The 20,709-nt window shown below is 39.1% G+C and overlaps 2 protein-coding genes across 2 annotated transcripts in view; one reads left to right on the plus strand and one right to left on the minus strand.

The window, feature by feature from the left end:
• Positions 1–11,027, plus strand: part of LOC101168539 (prickle-like protein 2) — a 41,634-nt gene extending 30,607 nt beyond the window's left edge. Inside the window, exons 2-9 of the mRNA XM_004070528.4 lie at positions 974–1,158; positions 5,487–5,600; positions 5,698–5,835; positions 5,951–6,154; positions 7,081–7,267; positions 7,777–7,931; positions 8,044–8,839; positions 8,915–11,027. Coding sequence (XP_004070576.1) covers positions 1,027–1,158; positions 5,487–5,600; positions 5,698–5,835; positions 5,951–6,154; positions 7,081–7,267; positions 7,777–7,931; positions 8,044–8,839; positions 8,915–9,867 — 2,679 coding nt within the window. The 5' untranslated portion in view covers positions 974–1,026 and the 3' untranslated portion in view covers positions 9,868–11,027. The remainder of the gene's footprint in view (positions 1–973; positions 1,159–5,486; positions 5,601–5,697; positions 5,836–5,950; positions 6,155–7,080; positions 7,268–7,776; positions 7,932–8,043; positions 8,840–8,914) is intronic.
• Positions 11,028–11,993: 966 nt separating this feature from the next.
• On the minus strand, positions 11,994–20,505 carry LOC101168782. Its single transcript, XM_004070529.4, has 6 exons — positions 20,180–20,505; positions 18,588–18,694; positions 18,261–18,511; positions 15,490–15,548; positions 13,183–13,341; positions 11,994–12,489 (listed from the first exon to the last, which is right to left on the minus strand). The coding sequence occupies exons 1-6, from the start codon at positions 20,216–20,218 to the stop codon at positions 12,307–12,309; spliced, it is 798 nt and encodes a 265-aa protein (XP_004070577.1). The 5' UTR covers positions 20,219–20,505; the 3' UTR covers positions 11,994–12,306.
• Between the last annotated feature and the right edge of the window lie 204 nt (positions 20,506–20,709).

Below are 20,709 nucleotides of genomic sequence, written 5' to 3' on the forward strand. Positions count from 1 at the left end.
ACTTTGTTGATGACCGGGGAAGAATAGCTCTTCATTTCGTTGACACGCACATGTCTATTTTAGGTTTCAGGCCAACTGACTCAAGTCACTCCAATATCTTGTCCCTCCTCTGATAAGCTATCTCAGATCCCCTCAACAATGCATAACAATTTCATACGTATGAAGAAAACTGCAACTCCATGTAGACTTTCTAGAGTCTCCAGCATAGTTTTGAAAAATATAAACTTATTGTTTTTTATCACTTAGCAATACACTGAAACTGATCAAAGATGGAAATAAATAAATAAATGAGTATTTTAGAAAGCTTTATACCTTTTGGAAAAAGACAACAGCAAGGGTGTCTGTTCCTAAATGAAAGAGGTGCTGACTGAACTAAGACATGTATTTTGGTTTAGCACCAAAATACATGGCTGACCTCCTGACCCAGTATGTACCAGCCAGACCTCTCCGCTCTTCTGGATCCAGTCTTTTATCAGTCCCTAGAGCCAGAACTAAGCATGGCGAAGCTGCATTCACTTTCTATGCTCCACAGATCTGGAATGGACTTCCAGAAAACATCAGATCTGCTGAAACACTTAGTGTCTTTAAATCCGGGTTAAAAACGTACCTGTTCTCAGCTGCATTTAATTAATATGTATTCAAAAGTTTATGTCCGCACTGTTTATTTATGCTTGTTTTTAATTCAAATCTTGTTTACTATCTTTTAACTTTATTTTAATGATCACATTTTTACTATTTGTTTTTAATTGTTCTTTTAATTTTTTATGTAAAGCACTTTGAATTGTCTCTGTACAGGAAATGTGCTATATAAATAAACTTGCCTTGCCTTGCCTAAACAAGCCCAAAAAGATAAAAACTACAATGTTTACATTTTTTAGATACAAAAAAACCTTTTCAATATTTTCAAAACCATTTTTTTCCTCCATCCTTTCCTTGTGCTTCATACTTAGTGTCCGGTCTGTTCTCTCAACAGGATCACCTGTCTCTACTGAAGCAGTCTGTGCAGCGGAGCATGTTGTGACAGCCATGTCTCTGGAGATGGAGAAGACCATCACCAAGCTGATGTACGACTTCCAGAGGAACTCCACCTCTGATGACGACTCTGGATGTGCACTTGAGGAGTACGTCTGGGTTCCTCCAGGCCTCAGCCCTGAGCAGGTGCATGGCCTCACTGCTATTGCAATTTACATTTGTCATTTTTTTACAGACTGGGACTATTTATTGCTTCTTCTTTTTTAGCATTTCAAGACTATTTCTAATCAAACCAAAGCTGTTGGTAGAAACGTTTATCAGGGCTTCATGCATCATTTTCCTGATAGCATATGAATTTTTATATACAAGCAATAAATAGTGATTGTTGTATGTCAGCAGTATTTTAGACTGTTTGGACTCTAAATAGGGGAGAAAGCACAAGCACAAATCAAGGCTGTCAGGCATTTTATAGACAAGTAATTGAAAGGACATTATTCAGCTGTCAAAGTTGTTGTGTAGGAACTAAAATCAGAGTTAGACAGGATGACAGCCATAACTGAAATCATGAAAAGAAACCACACAATGAATAATTAATGACATGCTCTGGGAAATGATTTTTAAGGTAAAATGCTCGATTCCCTCTGATTAAGAGTTCATCCAGTAAAAGTTTACAGTTTCCGATGACAGCCAGCAAAAGTATGATTACCTTTTTAGTAATTAGATATCTAGTTTAAGGTTTTATGACTTTTTGCATTTTTTCCCCTTTCGCTGCTTTTTTCTTTCTTCAAAGCATACGTTTGCAAACTTAAACCCAGTGGAAACTAATTAGAGTTGGTAAATGTTTGCTTAAATCTAATTGAATTTTTGTTAGTTTGCAGGTCTCATCTGCAGTTTAAATTAACTTTAATTGCATGCTAAATGAATCGCGGGAAAATATTTCCTCTTAGGTTTTTTTTTTAAATTGTCCTCTTTTTCACCCCTTCCGCCATAAAAAAAAACACATTATGTATTAACTATTCCCATTCACGGCTCATTCAGTAAGAGAAACCCGATAATGCAACAGACCTCCTGTAGGGCTGTGTTAAGAGATGACAGGATGGGCTGATAACAGTCATTTTCTCCCGTCAGCCATCTCGATGGGATGCTGAAAAAAGGCTACAGCCTTTGTCTTCCAGCAGGAGGTGCAGGAAATTGTAGCTGTCTGGTTTTTATTTTCAACTCACTTCAACTGTTTCAGCCTATTCACTTGCATGTTCTGTCTTTACATTGACATTAAAAAGGAAGTCACAATAATATTTTTTCAAGTGCAGCAGCTCATTGAGCTGTCAGAGGTCAAAAGTGCTTACATTTACTTTGTCTCCAATCTGCAGCGATGTTGAGTCCTTATGGATGTGTTTTCTTTATTTATTGACTTATCATTTCTTCCTTTGTTGAAATTAAATATTTCATAAATGTTCAACATCGTGTCAAGAACATTTAAATTAAAGAATCTCACCCCTGAAATTCAAGAGACACTTCTCTTAGTGTCTCTTCCTCATTTCTTAGTGATATCCTAAATGCCTTTTTTGTGTAATACAGTCAGGACCATAAATATTTGGACAGAGACATTCTTTCTAATTTTGTTTCTGAACATTACCACAGTGAATTTTAAATAAAACAACTCAGATGCCATTGAAGTGCAGACTTTCAGCTTTTATTGCATGGGTTGAACAAAAAGATTGCATAAAAACGTGAAAAACTAAAGCATTTTTTTAAACACAATCTCTTCATTTCATGGGCTCGTAAGTAATTGGACAAAGGAAATAACTGAAAACAAAATGTTCATTTCTAATATTTGGTTGAAAACCGTTTGTTGGCAATGACAGCCTGAAGTCTTGAACTCATGGACATCACCAGATGCTGGGTTTTTCCTTCTGAATGCTCTGCCAGGCCTTTACTGTTGCTGTTTGTTTGTGGGCCTTTCTGTCTGAAGTTTAGTCTTCGACAAGTCAAATGCATGCTCAATTGGGTTAATATCAGGTGACTGACTTGGCCATTCAAGTGTACACTCTGTTATGATGTATGTTTTGGGTCGTTGTCCATCTGTATTATGAAACGCCGCCTAATCAGTTTGGCTGCATTCACCTGGATCTGCGCAGACAGTAAGTCTCTGAACACCTCAGGATTCATTCAGCTGCTTCTGTCCTGTGTCACCTCATCAATAAACACTAGTGTCCCAGTGCCACTAGCAGCCATGCACGCCCAGACCATCACACTGCCTCCACAGTGTTTTACTGAGGATGTAGAGTGCTTTGGATCATGAGTTTCTCCACGCCTTCTCCATACTTTTCTCTTGCCATCATTCTGGTAGAGGTTGATTATGGTTTCATCTGTGCAAATAATGTTTTTTCAGAACTGTGCTGGCTTTTTTAGATGCTTTTTAGCAAAGTCCAATCTAGCCTTCCTATTCTTGAGGCTTATGAGTGGCTTGCATCTTGCAGTGTACCCTCTGTATCTACTTTCATGCAGTCTTCTTTTGATGGTAGACTTGGATATTGATACGCCTACCTCCTGGAGAGTGTTGTTCATTGGTTGGCTGTTGTGAACGGGCTCCTCTTCATCATGGAAATGATTCTGATTCTCATCCACCACTGTTGTCTTCCGTGGACGTCCAGGTCTTTTTGTGTTGCTGAGTTCACCAGTGCTTTCTTTCCTTCTCATGATGTACCACACTGTTGATCTTGCTACTCCTAATACTGTAGCAATTTCTGGCATGTTTTTTTACTTTTTTTTCAGCTTAATGATTGCTCCTTTCACCTGCATGGAGAGCTCCTTTGACCGCATGTTGTCTGTTCACAGCAAAATCTTCAAAATGCAAGCACGAGTCCTCTAATCAACTCCAGGCCTTTCATCTGCTTCACTCATAATGACATAACACCTGCATGCAATAGCATGGAAGTCAATTGTGAAATTACTTACGAGCCCACGAAATGAAGGGATTGTGTTTAAAAAATGCTTTAGTTTTTCACATTTTTATGCAATCTTTTTGTTCAACCAATGGAATAAAAGCTGAAAGTCTGCACTTCAATGGCATCTGAGTTGTTTTACTTAAAATTCACTGTGGTAATGTACAGAAACTAAATTAGGAAAAAGGTGTCTCTGTCCAAATATGTATGGTCCTGACTGTAAATGGACCCACTAGATTTTAGAATTTTTGATCAAATTTCACTTGTCAGAACTTCCAATTTGAGCAGAGCTAGTGCGCCAGATAACAGAACAAGTCCAACTCTGCCCCTTTTGTCTTCTATGAAAACACCGGGAGAGGTCTCACTAAAAAAAAAGGCTTTCTATTAGCGACATGCAAAAGAAACCACTCTGAGGGAAACATGACCAAATAATGGATCCATGCACCATGGATGTTACAATTAATTTAAATTGTTGTGCTCATTCTGCAAAACCTTTGACTGTTTACTTAATTTAATATGTTAGTCGTGCTGCACAGCCTTTAATAAAAAGAGTACATTCAAGGGCAGAAATGTTGTTTTTCTGTTCCCCACTGCACCTTGCGTATTATGCAGACAAAATCAAGGAAACCTGGCTGAACACAAACAGATTTCTATCAAAATGTAAAAAAAATCTCTGAAGTAGCAGATCTGCATTTCCTCCATTTTACGTTTCTGCTGGTGCCTCACCTGCAAATATGCAAGGTAAAAACTGGGAAACCAGGGAAACCATGCTCTGGATGTGCTGATTAACTATTCATTCTGATGAGAATGGGTCACTGTCATTTTTCTTTAAGTAATGTGTACACATGATGCTAAAAGTAAGTATTTTAAACTCTTTGAGAATTTTTTTACATTCGACTCAGAGCCCAATATGCTGCCTTGCTTTTCTATTTTCCAAAGGCAGACATGTGAGGGCATCAATCAAAGCATGGACTACAGATAAAATGTGGCGTTTTATTCAAAACAATGTTCAAATTCACACCTATGGTTCTAATACTTTGTGCAAATAAGTATGTTTAAAAACTAGCCCATCTTTATCTTGTTTTTCCCACATGCACCAACACCATTGTGCAAGCCTCCTCTTTTATTTTCTGGCACTGGCTCACATAACAGAGTGTACAGTAACAGGGTTGCTTATAATACTCTGAGCTGAAAGAATACATTCTCTGCAGAACAGTGGTTCTGATTGCTTCCCTGTGTCCTGCTGCTTCACTGTCTCAGTTCGATCAGAGAGATGAGGTTATTCACATGTTCAGTGGAGCATTTAGTTCCAAAAAAAGCTTTTGGAAGACACAAACATTCAGATGAAAGAGTGTTTGTATTTAAGCTGCTCTTATGAATTTGCCTTGACAAGCTTGTAATGGCAGATAAAATGAGTTCATAAAAGCAGGTTGCATAAAGAAGCTTCTGTAAATGATGATGTAAATGATGTATAAGTTTTAAAAAAATGTTTTTAAAAAGCTGAATCCTCTAACTGTAATAAAAAAGATACTTTTTTAACAAATATGTAATATGTTGTGTATTTTTCAGGTGCATCAGTATTATAATTCCCTTCCAGAAGAGAAGGTCCCCTACATCAACAGTCCTGGAGAAAAATATCGCATCAAGCAGCTGGTTCACCAGTTACCACCACATGACAACGAGGTAAGACATTCTTAAAGCTAAATGCCTTATGAAAGCATGTCTGACTTGCAGTCAAGCACCTTTTTCTGCTGCTTGATGGTGGGTCAAAATGTTCCAGGTACGCTACTGTAATGCCCTGGATGAAGAGGAGAAACGAGAGCTCATACTGTTCAGTAACCAGCGAAAGAAAGATAACTTAGGGAGAGGAAACGTGCGGCCTTTTCCCCATAACATCAGTGGAGCGGTCTGCGACAAGGTAAACAACTTAGATTACTTTTATTTTCTTTGTAAAGTCAGAAAAACTATGCATTTTGGTTAATTATTTTCTCCTGGGGTTTTTTTGTCTTTTTTTTCAATTCCATTTTTAACAGTGTGGCACTCAGATAAACGGAGGGGACATTGTAGTTTTTGCTGCCAGGGCAGGACATGGAAAATGCTGGCATCCCCATTGCTTTGTCTGCTGCACATGTGAGGAACTGTTAGTGGACCTTATATACTTCCACCAGGATGGCAAGATCTATTGTGGCCGGCATCATGCGGAAAAGCTGAAACCCCGCTGCTGCGCCTGTGATGAGGTAAGTCTGCCCGGCCCTGCCTGGAGCTCTTCATGGTCGGACGTGGCTGGGTAGTTCCAAGCTGGCAGACCTAAATGGGGTTTTAAAGAAGATATGTGTTGGAATTAAACAGGCTGCCTCTGAAATAAATTGTTTTTTTAAAAATGGTGTAGTTACTTTATAAAAGTGGCCTTGTGATAGAGTGTCCACCCTGAGACTGGAGAGTCGTGAGTTCAAATCCACGGCAGAGACATAAAAACTGGGAGCCAATGCCTCCCTGCTTGACACTCAGCATTAAGGGGTAGGATCGGGGGGTTCAAACAACAAATGATTCTAGAGCGCGGCTGTGTCTGCTGCTCATTGCTTCCCCAGGGTATGGGACGAATGCGGAGAACAACTTTCACACACCTAGTGCGAGTCTTCAACTTAACTTTAACTTAAATTCATGATAAATCAGTCTATGGACTACCATATTAGCTTGCAAACAGTAAAGGTCTTATTTGTACCTTATTTATCAGAGTCAGAAACCTATTTGAATGCATTTACTTTTTTTTTTTTTTTTTTTTTTTTTTTAAATTTTTTTGTAAATGCATTTACTTTTGATTAAAAAAAAAATCACACCGTTTCAAAATAACAACATGAAGTTCTTCTCAAAAGTTTTTAATGTCTTTGTTTCTGGGATTGAACAGAATTGGATTATCCCCAAAAGGGGACTTGATCACTTGTTCACCGACATGCCTCATCATGAACACTAAAACCAAAACACCTTCCTACCAATTCATCCCCTCCCCTTCATTAAATGTGTTAATTAAATAAACCAAGTGATCAATTTACACAGTTTAGTTTAATTGCTTTTCCCCTTTGGAAAAAAATCTATTTTAGGAACATCATTTGAAACTGTCACATGCTCCATGTCCGCTGACGGTTTTAATGTCTGGATCCAACAGATTATCTTTGCTGATGAATGCACCGAGGCTGAAGGAAGGCACTGGCACATGAAGCACTTCTGCTGCTATGAGTGTGAAACCACTCTCGGCGGCCAGCGCTACATCATGAAGGATGGACGTCCTCACTGCTGCAACTGCTTTGAGTCTCTTTACGCAGAGTACTGTGATGCCTGTGGAGAACACATAGGTATAACCCTGTTTGTGAGCTTTTCTTCGTAGCAGAAGTGGCCCAACAAACTCTACATGTTACCAAACACTTTATTTTCCATTAACCTTGTATAAGACCTCGAACAGCCGCTTCATGTTAGTATGGTTGTGACCAGCTTTGAGACTTGTATGCCACAGCTGCAGGGAGGCGGTGCAGTGTAGTGAGAAGTGGATGATTATTATCATCTCAAGCTCCAGTAGCAGTGGATGAATGTGTTTTAGAGAGTTCTCCCAGATGGGAGCTGTGTAAAAGCTCGAGAACAGAGCTGATTAAATGAATTTATGTTGTTTTAGAATGATGTGACATGGTATGGGCATTTTTTTGCATTTATTTTGTTCTGTTAAAATCAAAAAAAGAAAAGCAAAAGGGTTAGCTTAATTACAAAGGACATAACTTTTGTACATAATCTTCTATAGATTTTAATGTAGGAATTTCTACGTGTGCCTTGTATGATGAATGATAGAAACAACTCTCTCTGTATCCCAAAGGTATTGACCAAGGCCAGATGACATATGATGGGCAACACTGGCATGCAACTGAGGAATGTTTTTGCTGTGTTCGTTGCAAACGCTCTCTGCTGGGCCGTCCCTTCCTGCCAAAGCAGGGGCAGATCTTCTGCTCACGCTCCTGCAGTGCCGGACAGGTAAGGGAAACAAAAAAGGACTTCAAACTTGATCAGACTGCTTTAATAACTGGTTATGTCTGTTGAACTGGACATTTGACCTTTGAATTCTCATGTCATTGTAATCAATTAGGATCCAGAGGAGTCAGACTCCTCAGATTCCGCTTTCCAAAGTGCTCGGTCCCGTGAGTCTCACCACAGTACAAAGGTTGGGAAGAAAGAACGTAAAAATGCTGAGCAGGAGCGGCGAAACGGCGAAGCTCGCCAAAATGCGCCTCCGCCTTTGCCAGACCGTCTTTCTGCTGAAATCGATCCTCTTTCTGTTCAAATGGATCGACTGAGCCTCTCTTCTAGCCAGACTCCAAGCAGGACACCCAATCGTACACCAAGTCGCACTCCGAGTCATGCCCCGAGCCTTAACCAGGTATGGATGAGCAGGGATGAACCCTACATCCCTCCCAACTATGAAGGCCCACAGAGGGATCCCTCCCCCACTCCAGCACCTATACATCTCTTGGGTCAGTGTAATGCCAGGCAAGGATACAATCTCAACACAAATGCCACTGGTCAAAATCCTGCCAACCAAGGGAAGAGGCCTGATTCTTGGGGTAAAGAGCAGGGCAATGCTAAGAGGACCCCTATGGCTGCCCTAAGAGGGCACTCATTTAATGAAAACTGGATCCAACACAGCCAAGATGACTTCCGCCCCAAAAAGCTCCGTACCCAGATGAGTTTCAATGAAATGTCTAACCAGAATCAAGGCTTCTCTGACAAGAGGAGCATCAGTCTGCATGGATTCCAGAGAAATGGTAGACCCCCACTGACCAGGAGGAATCACATCACTGCCATGAGCTTTAATGAGCCCCTCACTCCTCTAGAGCAGACCCCTCGCGGATCCATGGACTCACTCACAATGTCCAATGCTACAGGTAAGAGCTTTTCCAACATTTTTCAAACCAAAGTGACATTTCAAAAGATATAAAACGTTTCACTTTTTTTTGCAGGAAACTCTCTGGATGGAGTAACTAAGCGGCAGGAACATCTCTCGAGGTTCTCCATGCCTGACCTGAGCAAGGACTCTGGTGTTAATGTGTCAGAAAAAAGCAACATGGGGACCCTTAGTTCCTCAGTCCAGTTCCACAGCACAGAGTCCCTGTCCTCCTCTCGTCCATATAACAACAACATGTACACTCCACAAAGAGGTGGCTACCCTCAGCAGTACTGGGACGGCCCACAGCAGCTCAGCTTTGATGGAAAAGGGCGTGTTGGAGTGATGGGCAGCAGTGGTAATCTACGAATGACCCCCATGAGTGACAGAATGCCCCGCCGCCGCATAAACGGTCAAGAACCTGCATCACAGCCACAGCAGCCACAACCAAGGCACCGTAAACACCATCGTGGAAACCATGGTAATGGGCAGCACCGCAGCGGTCGCCACCACAAACGCTCTCGCCGTTCCCGCTCTGACAATGCTTTGCATCTGGTGGCAGACCGTCCCACTCAAATGGTGGAGCTTCCCTACAGACGCATCCAAGAGGATTATGATCGTTTCCCCTCTGGTCATGCTGCTCGAGAGTTTTTTGGTCTGGAGCCTGGGGGTTACAGGCAGCAGTCCCATCGGCCTTGCCCACGCACCACCTCTGATCTTACCTTACAAAATGCTGGCTGGCAGCCTGTGGGACTGGGTGGGCCATGTTGGGGTGATGGGTATATGGAGGCTCCTGATCCTTGGTGCTCAAGCTGCTCCTCATCCTCCGAGTCTGAGGCAGATGAGAGTTATTTCATGGGTGAACCAATTCCTCGGCCAGTTCAGTTGTGTTACATCAACAACGACGACCTGCGTCATCGCTACAGCCCCTCTGGGATGGCTAGCCATCATGGACCTTTGCACGGACCAGTTCATGGCCAACTGCACAACCGCCAGAGGAGGAAGAGCAAAAACTGCATAATTTCCTAGCTTCAAAACATGAAGAAAATGGGGAAAGATGAGAAGGAAACTGAAAGAGGTTAGAGAAAAACAAGATGGTAGAGGAAAGCAGCAGAGAAGGAGCGCAGGGAAAAAGGTGAGATTGAGATAGTTGAAAGTGAGAGTGATCAGTGTGTATATGTGTGTGTGTGTGTGTGTGCATTTGTGCCTGTGTGGTAGGGTTTAAAAGGAAAAAAAAGAGACACATTTATTCTGCTTGTAAGCTTACACAACTCTACACTGGATAGTGTTTGTGTACACCTACACAGGATGATCTAATAACAAGCGGAAGCTCAGCAGGCTTACACAACCCGAATGTTTACAAGAATGGAGATCATCTCCAATGATGGAACCAGCACTGATGGATTTGACCGCTGACCATAATGTGGTCAAGGTGTACAACATGATGTATGTCTGTTTGTGAGTTTAATCGTGTCACGGAGAGATTCTTTTCGGTCTGAAAAGGAAAGTAAATCTGGTAAAACTGCAGCGTTTCAGCAGTTTAGGACACAGCTCAGAGCTACAAGTCCTGAGCAGTCAACTTATTTAATGTAGACAAAATGAGAAATTGTGTTGGGATAGTAAAAGCTATGTGCTAGATTCCAGGCTCTGTCATTGTTTACCTCAGTGGAATGCAATTGCTGCTGGAATATAGTGTTGGCTTGCTAGCCCTCCTATCACCTTGTACAAAACTAAAAAAAGTCTGTTGAACTTTGTGCTCTACATAGCCAGCTCTCCATGCTTTACCAAGGACAGAGCGCTCGGCAGCCTCTGCTCCTTGACCATTCAGGCGCAGTAACGTCAGGTATGGTCCCGTTTTCTCTTCTGCAACATGCTTTGTTTTTGGAAGTTACCTATGGATTGCTACCTATACCAGTATTAACAATAATAATAATCATATTAACAGTAATGATAATAATGAAAAATTAAATATGAAATATTAAAGAAAAATACCTGTTAAATGTATATTTAGAATTAAATAATAATAGATGTAATGCTGTAAATGTTTTGTAAATATAGTCTTAAATATTTATATATTTTGTAACTAAAGAATCATTTGTATAACATGGTAGACATAGGGAAGTTTGCATGGTAACTTGTTGTTGTTCTCTCATACTGAAGAATAAAGTGTACTTCAAACAAAAAGGAAATCATTTCTGTAAGCTGTGCTGGGTTTTGGGGCCTCTTCAAAACTGAAAAATCACTTCTAGTTATTAAAGGAATGTATTTGTTCAACAGAAATCACCATTTCTCTGCAGGTTGAACAATTATGAGTCAGAGAATCACACCCAACACACATTTTTAATCAAAACAGAAATGCAAACACAGCAGTTTTCCGCACAGGGCTATTATTATGAAGGCTTTGTCACTTTTTTTCTTCATTTGATTGATCTTCTGTGATTTGGTATGGACCAACAACCTGTCCAGAGTGCACTGTGGCCCTTGCCTGATGACAGATTGCTACTGTCACGTCAATTAAAAAGTCTTATCCAACGAAAGTCTGGATGACTTCAGGCCAAATGAGCACAACCATTTTTGTACTAAAGATTAATAAATCAACTTTGAAGGAGACTGCGTAATATTTCAAGGGATTTTAACGACCCACTACAATTAAAATGGTTTCGATCATGTTCTTTGGCAATTTTGTCATGATGGAGGACAAGAAAATTAAGTTTGAAATTGCATTTCTGAATGCTTCTTTGTTCAAACTGGAAATCAGGAGCAGACCAAAAAATGCTGTTTGATAACGTACAATCTACAATCGGCAGACCCCAAGCTCCCTACTCTTTCCCATTCTGATAAATCCTCTTTAGGACGAATAAATGTACATCTTAGTTTTCGTCATCGAAGCTGACATCTGGCTCAAAACTATAAGACTGGATAACTCCGATATTGCTCGCCATTTTTGATTGCACCGGTAATTTTAGGTTCGGGGTGTGAGGGGCTGTAAACAAGCCACTCTGCAGAAACCATGTCCTAGAAAATGACAGTTCTTTTTTTTAATTGTCTAAAATGGCATAATTATAATTAAAAGACACTGAGACCACTTTAAAAATATATAAGAAATGATGGGAGTGGAACTTTAAAATATTTCAATAAGTCACTGCAAACAAATGTTTATGTTTTATATAAAGTTTATTTATCAAACATCGGCAACAGAAAGAATAAATTATGAAAGATATAAAATTATTTTCCAATATACTGATTATGACATTTTTAACCATTCAAATGTAGATTTCAACCTGATAAATCTGTGAAGTCTCTATTTAATTTTCCACTGGCATTGCTTAATGGTCGTCTTAAAAGAAAAATGTATAAGATGGTCCACTATACAAAAACATCACATATAGGGAAATAAAACAAAAAGTTCTTTCACATGAAATTACATACAACATCTCACAAAAAAAGGAAAACAAGGCTAAAAGCTGTTTAGTTCAGAAGATCCCTGGAGTCATAGTCCTCAATAAATTTCTTCATGGCCACCACACAGCGCTTGCCAACATCCCGCAGGTTTTCCTGCAGGGAGGACTGAATGGGACCTTCCAGGGATGGATCTTTGGCGATCAGCATCTTCACCACCAGGCTGAACATTTCACACTCCTGATAGTACACCTAAGAGACAAATATAATTGTGGATTTCGGGAAAAGGATGAAGGAGAAGAGGAGGCACAAAAGTGGACAGAAGCAGAAGTGAGATTGTTGAAGGAAAAAGACTAACAAGTGAGGTATGTGAGGAGTCTCATCATGTATTACCACTGAATGGATTCACGATCCACAGAGAAACTCACATGCATGCAAGTGTCAAGTGTGTGGAAGTTATTGGCTTTTTTTGCATTTATGCAACGAAAAAGACATCTTCACTATTAAGTGGGTAGAAACAGAGGAACAAACACAGGAAGCTCTAAAATGATGTCTGTCACACTGATGACAGATTAAAGCATTTGTCAAAAGCTTATGGGATGCAAGTGAGTTTGTGTCACTGTCTGGTTTAATGAGCAATTCAGAAGAAAAACATCAACAACCATGTCAAACAACATCTTCTCAACCAGACTTAATAATGTAAAACCAATAATGACATCTAAAAGTTGCCTCAAGTTCAGCACTTCAAAATAAATGCTTTAGACTATAGAAACAAACGTTGTTTTCAATGTTTTATTGATTCTCAGAGCTGTCTAAAGGCCGGTTATTCACACTTCCTTTAATCTCAGCCTGTACGCTTTTTTTTCTTTCTTTAGCTGTGTATAATCATCCCTTCTCTCAAAATGTGTGTGTGCATGTGTGTATGTGTAATTACACTTCCCCCACCTCATCTATCTCCCTCCTCTTCTGCTGGATGGCTCTGTCTCTTGCTGCTGTCTGGCTTGCAGTTAAAGGAAGCTCCATGTCTTTGCTCCATTCTCTGTCTTTACTTTTGGATGCTCTCTGATCTCTTTCGCTGCTTTGGTGTCTGTCACTCAGAGAAACCTGTGAGACAACAGGGTAAAAATCAAAATAGATATGGATTTTAGCCATTTGGAATATCTCAGCGAAATATATGAAGTAGAGCTTTCAGCTTTAGAGGGTTATGACATAACGCTCTGCTGTTTGCAGGATGCTTCCACCACCTGCAAGCGAACAAAACAATCCGTTAATCCAGAGATAATGAGTCCCTGACTTCCTCACCTCTAATTAGCTTTAGGTCAGCAGTTTATGACCAAGAGGAAGCAATAATGGAAAAAAAAGTATGCAAACGGTATTACGTTTTTTATTTTTAATGATTACAGGAATAAAATATAATTAAAAGAGAATTAAACTAGAAGAGGAAATGCCTTTAGAAATATCTCACAAACTCAACCTACCAAGTCATTTCTGATACCTTACCTGTCTAAATACAAGCATGTTTTGCAATTAATATGTGTATGAGGGCAGGTATGACTCATTAGTGCTTGACATGGAAATAATTGTTGACACATAATGCCTCTAAATCACCAAAATCTAACACAAAATTGAACACAAGTATCATACTGTAAGCAAGACATGAAAGGTTCTTTGCATGTCTTTCTAACAGTTTGTAATGGCAATGGAAAATTATTCTCCCATTGGAACCTTTGTGCCCTTAAATTTGAACTGCTTTCATTTGTTTTAAGCCTGTTAGGTTTGTTTGTGCAGCGAGTACAAATTTAATGAATTTGCTACACTTAACAGTCTCAGCAGGCTGTATTGTCCTTCTGAGAACAGAAAATGTACCCTGTTGCTCATTTTAGCAGCAGTGACATCAACAGCTAACAGCAACGAAGACACGTTTGACCTTGTTCTGCTGGCCTTCACCACGTTTGACAGTTGATGTGGTACACTTTGGATCATTCCCACCTTCTCTTTTTTCTTTCCATGTTGGATACCCTCCCATCATTTCGCTCCATCTGTCTAAAAAAGCTGGTTGCAGGACTACTCGGTAGAAATCAGGAAGGAATACTTGGATTGCATGCTTAAAAAAAGATTTTGTCTACAGGGGTCAATACTTCTGCCTTGTTGAGACAATAGCATATTTATAACCAAAAGAATTTCTCAATCTTTTGCTTTGGTTGCCTTATATGCTCAGTTAACTAATGAATGTTTCCTAATTGTTAACCTTTTTAGAGCTCATTACCAAAAATGACCAAAATTAGCAAAAATGTATCCTTGGTATGAAAATTCACATCTGTAGAACCATAACTAATATTTATTTATTGTAAAAGCTAATACAATCAGTTAAAAGCACTAAATATAATCTATTCTTGTTTATCTGTTAGAACTTTAATATTCATAGATAAATAAAAAAATAAAAACACCTATCTTAATTATTTGCTCTGCTCCCATATAAAAAAAAAAGCTTTTGAAAATCTTCTGTAAATATATTAAACAATATAATCAGAATACATCAGATATAACTTTTTTCTTATAGCTTTAAACTTTTTTTAATAAAGGACTGAAGTAAGCCACTCAGCTCCACTCCTCTTTTTTTCTGTGAAGTGTGTCTCATTTTGCATCCGTCCTGTGGATTCAAATGACAAAAATAAACCTGGATACATATTACTTTCAAGAACCCTTCAGGTTTTTTGTGTCACATTAGGGAACATACAATACGTTGCTAGAGAGCTGCATTAGCTCAGAGAACACCACTACCACACCCCAAAATGACTGATCATGTTATTCTCAAGTACCTGCAATTCTCTCATCTTTAGAAACAAATTAACTTTAACTCACAAACTGAACTGATTGGTGTTTTTTTGTCCATCATAAAATGTGTTTAAAAAATCTAAACGATAAAAACAACAGTTCACTTCTACTATTCGACAAAGTGTACATCGACCTTGTTATCTAGCTTTTAATCAAACAAACCAAACTATTGCAGAGCTAAAGGAAAAAATAAATAAACTAACAGCAGAGCTAAAACTAAAGGAAACACTCCAAGCAAGCGCTTTCAGAGTGGCTTCCAATCTAAGGTGATCCTTGAGCTGCCAGCTGCCCAGGACGCTCTTCCCGTGGACTCTGCAGAATGTGCTCGGCCTTTATCCTGCTACACACCAGGAACCGCTGTCTGTTTGAATTGCACAACTTTGGAGTTAGAAAAACTGCGCCTGCTTGTAAACTTACTGTAAACTGCACGTCCTTGTCTCTGCTGGAAGTGGCTCTGGTGAAGACAGGTCTAGGAGCTGGAAGACAAGCAAACCACAAGGTCAGCAGCACAGCAAGTGTTCATGCGTAACGTAAGCCAAGTCACTGACTCATTCATTTGCTTTTTTTATTTCATATTAAACAAAGCTTACAGGTATTTAAAGTTGTTTCTGTCACATCTAATATTATAGTATAGACTTCAGATGGTTTGTCGAGTGAAGGCGGTTTGAGTTTTGTGTGAATCCGTCAATATTCTGTCCATCTGCCATCAGTATTCCCATTAAAAGCCATATCTTTGTTATGGTTCATGATAGGCTGCAATAAGCGCTCCTTCTCGTCTTCTCTCGCACTCTCATATACACACAAAAGTCGGCGATGAGTCACCATCATCGCACCATCACTCAGGCACACAAAAAAAAAACCTGTTCCCCTCTCACACATACACAAACACACTCCTCCACAGTGCTGCAGTATGTGCACATATAAAGCGGCTGTGTGCAGAAAGACGATCAAAGATACTCAATAGCAGCAGCAGCACACTTCATACTAGCAACAATCTGCTATGTGGATTTAACAATTAGTCTTACAACCACGGAAGCACAATGAATCTTTCCTGTTTACTTCCTTCCAACAGACTAATGATAGAGGGGGTTTCTTACGTACTTCATAAACCTACCTCCCACTAAATGACACCTTTAAACTGAGGTCGCATGCACAACACAAGTATATCACTGGTGACATAATGCATTTCTGGAGGAGGGACGGAAATATTCCACAACACTGGTTTGATGTTACCCGATTGTAAAGATGAATCAACCAACCATTGGACGTATCAAAAAGAAAGAAAAAACTGCCTTTCAATTATTTGTGATGGAAAGTGCTTGGAAACATTAGTGCCTCTGCTTGGTTATACTGCCGCCCAGTGGTTCAGGCTTATATTTAAATGCTACGTAATGCATAAGCATATTTGGTGGAGGTGGGGGTGTTTCAGGGGGTACACCGTCTGCAAGCTGTTGCAACACAAAGAACACTTGGATTTAAGCATGCCAACATGCATTGCAGCACTTCCTCTTCCAGCAAAAGCCTTCCCCATTTTGGTCTTTCTTCCCATTCAATCACAATATTTTTTAAACATGTTTCATAAAATAGATTTCATCTTCTTTGGCTCCTAGTTTGGTCTTTCCATGACTACAAATTCTCGGGTTAATATTCTACTTGCTTTTTTCTCACCTTCTTCCTTTCCTTTTGGCTTTTCCTTTCAGGGGTCGCCACAGCGAATCAGCTTTCTGATTCACATATTTGTGCCCTTCCTGGCACAAACCTCTGTAATTATCTGAGCTTGGGAGCAATGAGACCCTGGCTTGGACCCCCTGCTTTTACTATCATTTTACATCCAGCCCCCTGGGCTGGCTCTCTTTCTGCTTTACATCTCAATGCTTTATGTTCAGATTTGGTTTTTCATACAGGTTATTTTAAATATTTATCTACATGTTTTTAGCACAGTTTCTGCTTCATGATCAGCAAACACACGAGTATAATATACTCCTTAAGCTGAAGGCACATCTACATTATAATTTTTGGTACTAAAACAGTAGAATAACTCTAAAAAAAGTTCAAAATTGCTTTCTTTTTTTTATTTATCTAGCTTGTCTAATTTGTCTGATTTTGAATCCTGAAAATAAAGAAAATGCATGAAATTGGAGATTTTCTTTGGGACTTTACTCACTGAGAACATTCCATCCCTTTCGGCAAAATCATTTAGTTTTGTTGAGAGGCCGTGCCTCATGGAGAGCCATGTGTACTGCTTCACACCCATGATCTATGAGCAGTGCCGTGTTCAAACACAGAGCTGTTCGTAGTAACAATAGATGTGAAAACTTGGTTCCATAAGTGAGATTACACTTAACTGCAGATAATGCTGAGTCAACATTTTAAGTGCAGCAAGTAGTTTACATATGGGAGCAAAATATTCTGCTTTAACTCTGTGGTGTGAGTTTCCATTTTGTCATTAAAAATAGTCCTCAAGATTTTCAGCATTGCTGATTTAAAAAGTAGGACATGTTAAATACCCCTATTTTTGTCACTTTTTACTCCAATTACTGCAGTAGATTGCAGTATTTTGATTTGAAACCGTTTGAGAATTTTGTTTCTATGGAGAAAAACATTAAACATTAAAACATATATTTTTTCAACTATTTTATTTAATTTTAAAATGTCTTATATTAGGCTGCTAATTCAATTCAATTCAATTCAATTCAATTATACCATAATAATATACCATAATAAACGACACATTGAATTTTATAGATGTGCTCTGATGGGCCACAGTACTGTTGTCTTGCAGTGTTACAGTTTGTTATAAATGAGAACAAAATAGTTTTGGTGAAAAGCATTATTAAATCAACATTTCTTAATCAAAGAGAAAAAATATTTCTTAAAGTTTTACAGTTTTGCATATTAGACTTTATTTTTCAGTATTTGATAAACTCTGATATTTTCATCCAATGTGTGTGGACTGATTTCCAGTCTTGTCATCGGTGGATATTCAAGTAAGAATTTGAATAAAAGTGCAAACAGAGTATTTTACCAACCCTGAAGTTGCAAATGTGTCAATAAGCTTCAAATCAGAGCAGTTTTGTGTGGGCCCTGAAAGAAATCAATGCAGCAACAGTGAAAACATACAAAGAAAAAGCTATGTCTTTTCCAGGCATGTGTACTATAGCATGCATGTGCTGTATTCATCCACTTACTGCAGCTTTGTCTTGTAGGTGAATTTCTTTCGATAGTTTCTCTCAAATCAAAATGCTCCTTCCCCCTTTCATCCTTCGGTTTCTCTTTCTCTTTCCGTCTCTCCATGTCCGCCCTCCCGTCGTCCTTCTCCCTCACAGGGATTCGGTAAGGTTTAGGGGGGAGGTAATCTTTGCGAGAAATGCCTAACCGGGGTTTGAAGTAGTTATACTTATAACCTCCTTTGTAGAATGAATGGTCATCTCTTGGAAAGCTGAATGTCACAAGAAAAAAATACAGGTGAGCCAAATCATTGAAAGGTAAATTTAGGGAAAGAACTTCTAACTTACTGAGGTTTGTAAAATCCTCTTCCAATTCTTGGTTTGTGAAAATTTGGCGGATGCCATGCCCGTGGCCTGGACGGGCTCCGCACTCTCCTGATTGGTCTCTTTTCCTCCTGATTTAATAAAATACAAATAATTACACAACACTGTGACATATCATTTTTTTACTAACAATTTTCATATCTAATAGGGGTGAAGCAATTAATTGGCTTTATCGATGGATTGATTTATATCCCTACGTTCGATCTGTCGTTAATTAAATCGATCTATACAAACATAAAATCATTTCAAAATAAAATAAAATGATTTTAAATGGTACTGGAAATTATCATTTGGATAGAGGCAGGGTGGGTTTATATTATTATAACATTAAAAAGTGTGTTTTCCACTATGATGGCAGCAAAAAAATGATCAAGCCATCATTACAGTCCAATGTGTGGAAACACTTTGAATTTTACAGAGATGTGTGACCATACAGTGTGGTTCCAATAATGTTCCCTCTGGATTATTTTGATGTGGAAAAACAACTGTGAGCTGAACTTTATGAAACTAAAATGTGAATAAATTTGAAATTTATTCTTTTTGTTTGTTTGTGCACATATTTAATTTACCCTTGGTTATCTTGCAAGAAATACAGGGAATCTGGAAAACTGCACCCCCATTAAGTCCTCAGATATTTATCACTGAGTCACACTGGTTGAATTTTGGCCAGAGATGTCCTGGATCGTGAATCAGATCTAATTGGATCGCTCAAAATGAACCAATATTGTTAAAATGCATCATTACAGCCCTAAAATCTAATCTAGAAAGCGCAAAAGGTGTTCCAGAGGTGCACTTAAAAGATGTTTCGATAAAACAATGTTTATTTTGTGAGGATTTGTTCCTTTTCTTTTCTTAGCACATAATTAACATGCAAATGACTTTACAAAACAATTTCCAAGGAAAATAGACCCCCGACATTTCCACCAGCGGAATATTTCTATGCTATAAAGAGACTAAATGTATAACAGCCATAACACACTTTGTTTTGTTGTTTTGCACCCACATGTGCAGTGACTGTAGCTCATTGAAACCGTCACAATTTAACCCACCCAATGCAAATAGTGCTGACATGGTGCACATTTTTATCAAACTTCAACTGGACTAGACCTGTTATTGTTTAAAACAAACTGCCACTGGACTTTCTCTGGTATTTACCTGAGGAATCCTTGATTTAAATCATATAAATCACTAACACCTTTGGTCTTCCCACCCGCCCCCCAAAAAAAGAAAAGAAAGAATGAAAAAATGAAGAACAAGCTTGCTGCACATTGTTGTCTGGGATCAAAGTGTAAAAAAGATTCCAACAGGAGTCCAGGCTGTGTTTATGAGACTCATAAATAATAAGAGGCCTTCAAATGGCCTTTTCAAACCTGATATTGTCTTTCTCGTTTCAATCTGTAAAAAAAAATGCAGCTTTGGGGGTCCTGCAATGTATTTCACCTCAATGTATTTCACCTCACAGTTTATGTGGTTATAACAAAAGGTCAAACCCAATATTTGTTCATTCCTACACAAATGCAGATTTATGTGTGACCATTTTTTCTGTTTATTATTACCTCATTGTCCTTCGTGTTTTGCGCTCGTGGATAATCCATGTCGATCTTTGAATGAACGGCAGGTTGTTTATTCTTGTTGTGGTACTCTCACCTGGAGGAGCGTGCGACCTCCCTGCTCCCGTCCGTCCACATGGACGAGGAAGCGGTTGTTTAAAATGTCAAAACGACCAGCAGTCACTCACAAAGGTTCCAAATTAAAGTGTGCAGCTCAGACTCTGACGAACTCAGCATAAAACGTCCAAATACGATCGTTTTTCCCCTGGTTTATTGAACAAAACCATGTACCGCCGCACACTTCCTTATTCTGCGAGCAGCCAATCAGGATGCAGCTTTGCTGCTTCTGGTTGACGCTGCTGTCAAAGCGAAAGAAAAGAGATGATTGGCAGTGAAAGAGGCGCTGTGTGTAATGCGGCTCTACCTGATTGTGACGGAATAGATAAATAAGTATCGCCTTTGGGTGTACATGATGCATCTAAGGTTGTCAGACCTGTTTCCATAGATCTGTTGTTTTTTTAAGTTATTTTATTGTG

The sequence above is a fragment of the Oryzias latipes genome, chromosome 7 (genome assembly GCF_002234675.1).
Source record: "Oryzias latipes chromosome 7, ASM223467v1".
Classification (NCBI taxonomy): Eukaryota; Metazoa; Chordata; class Actinopteri; order Beloniformes; family Adrianichthyidae; genus Oryzias; species Oryzias latipes.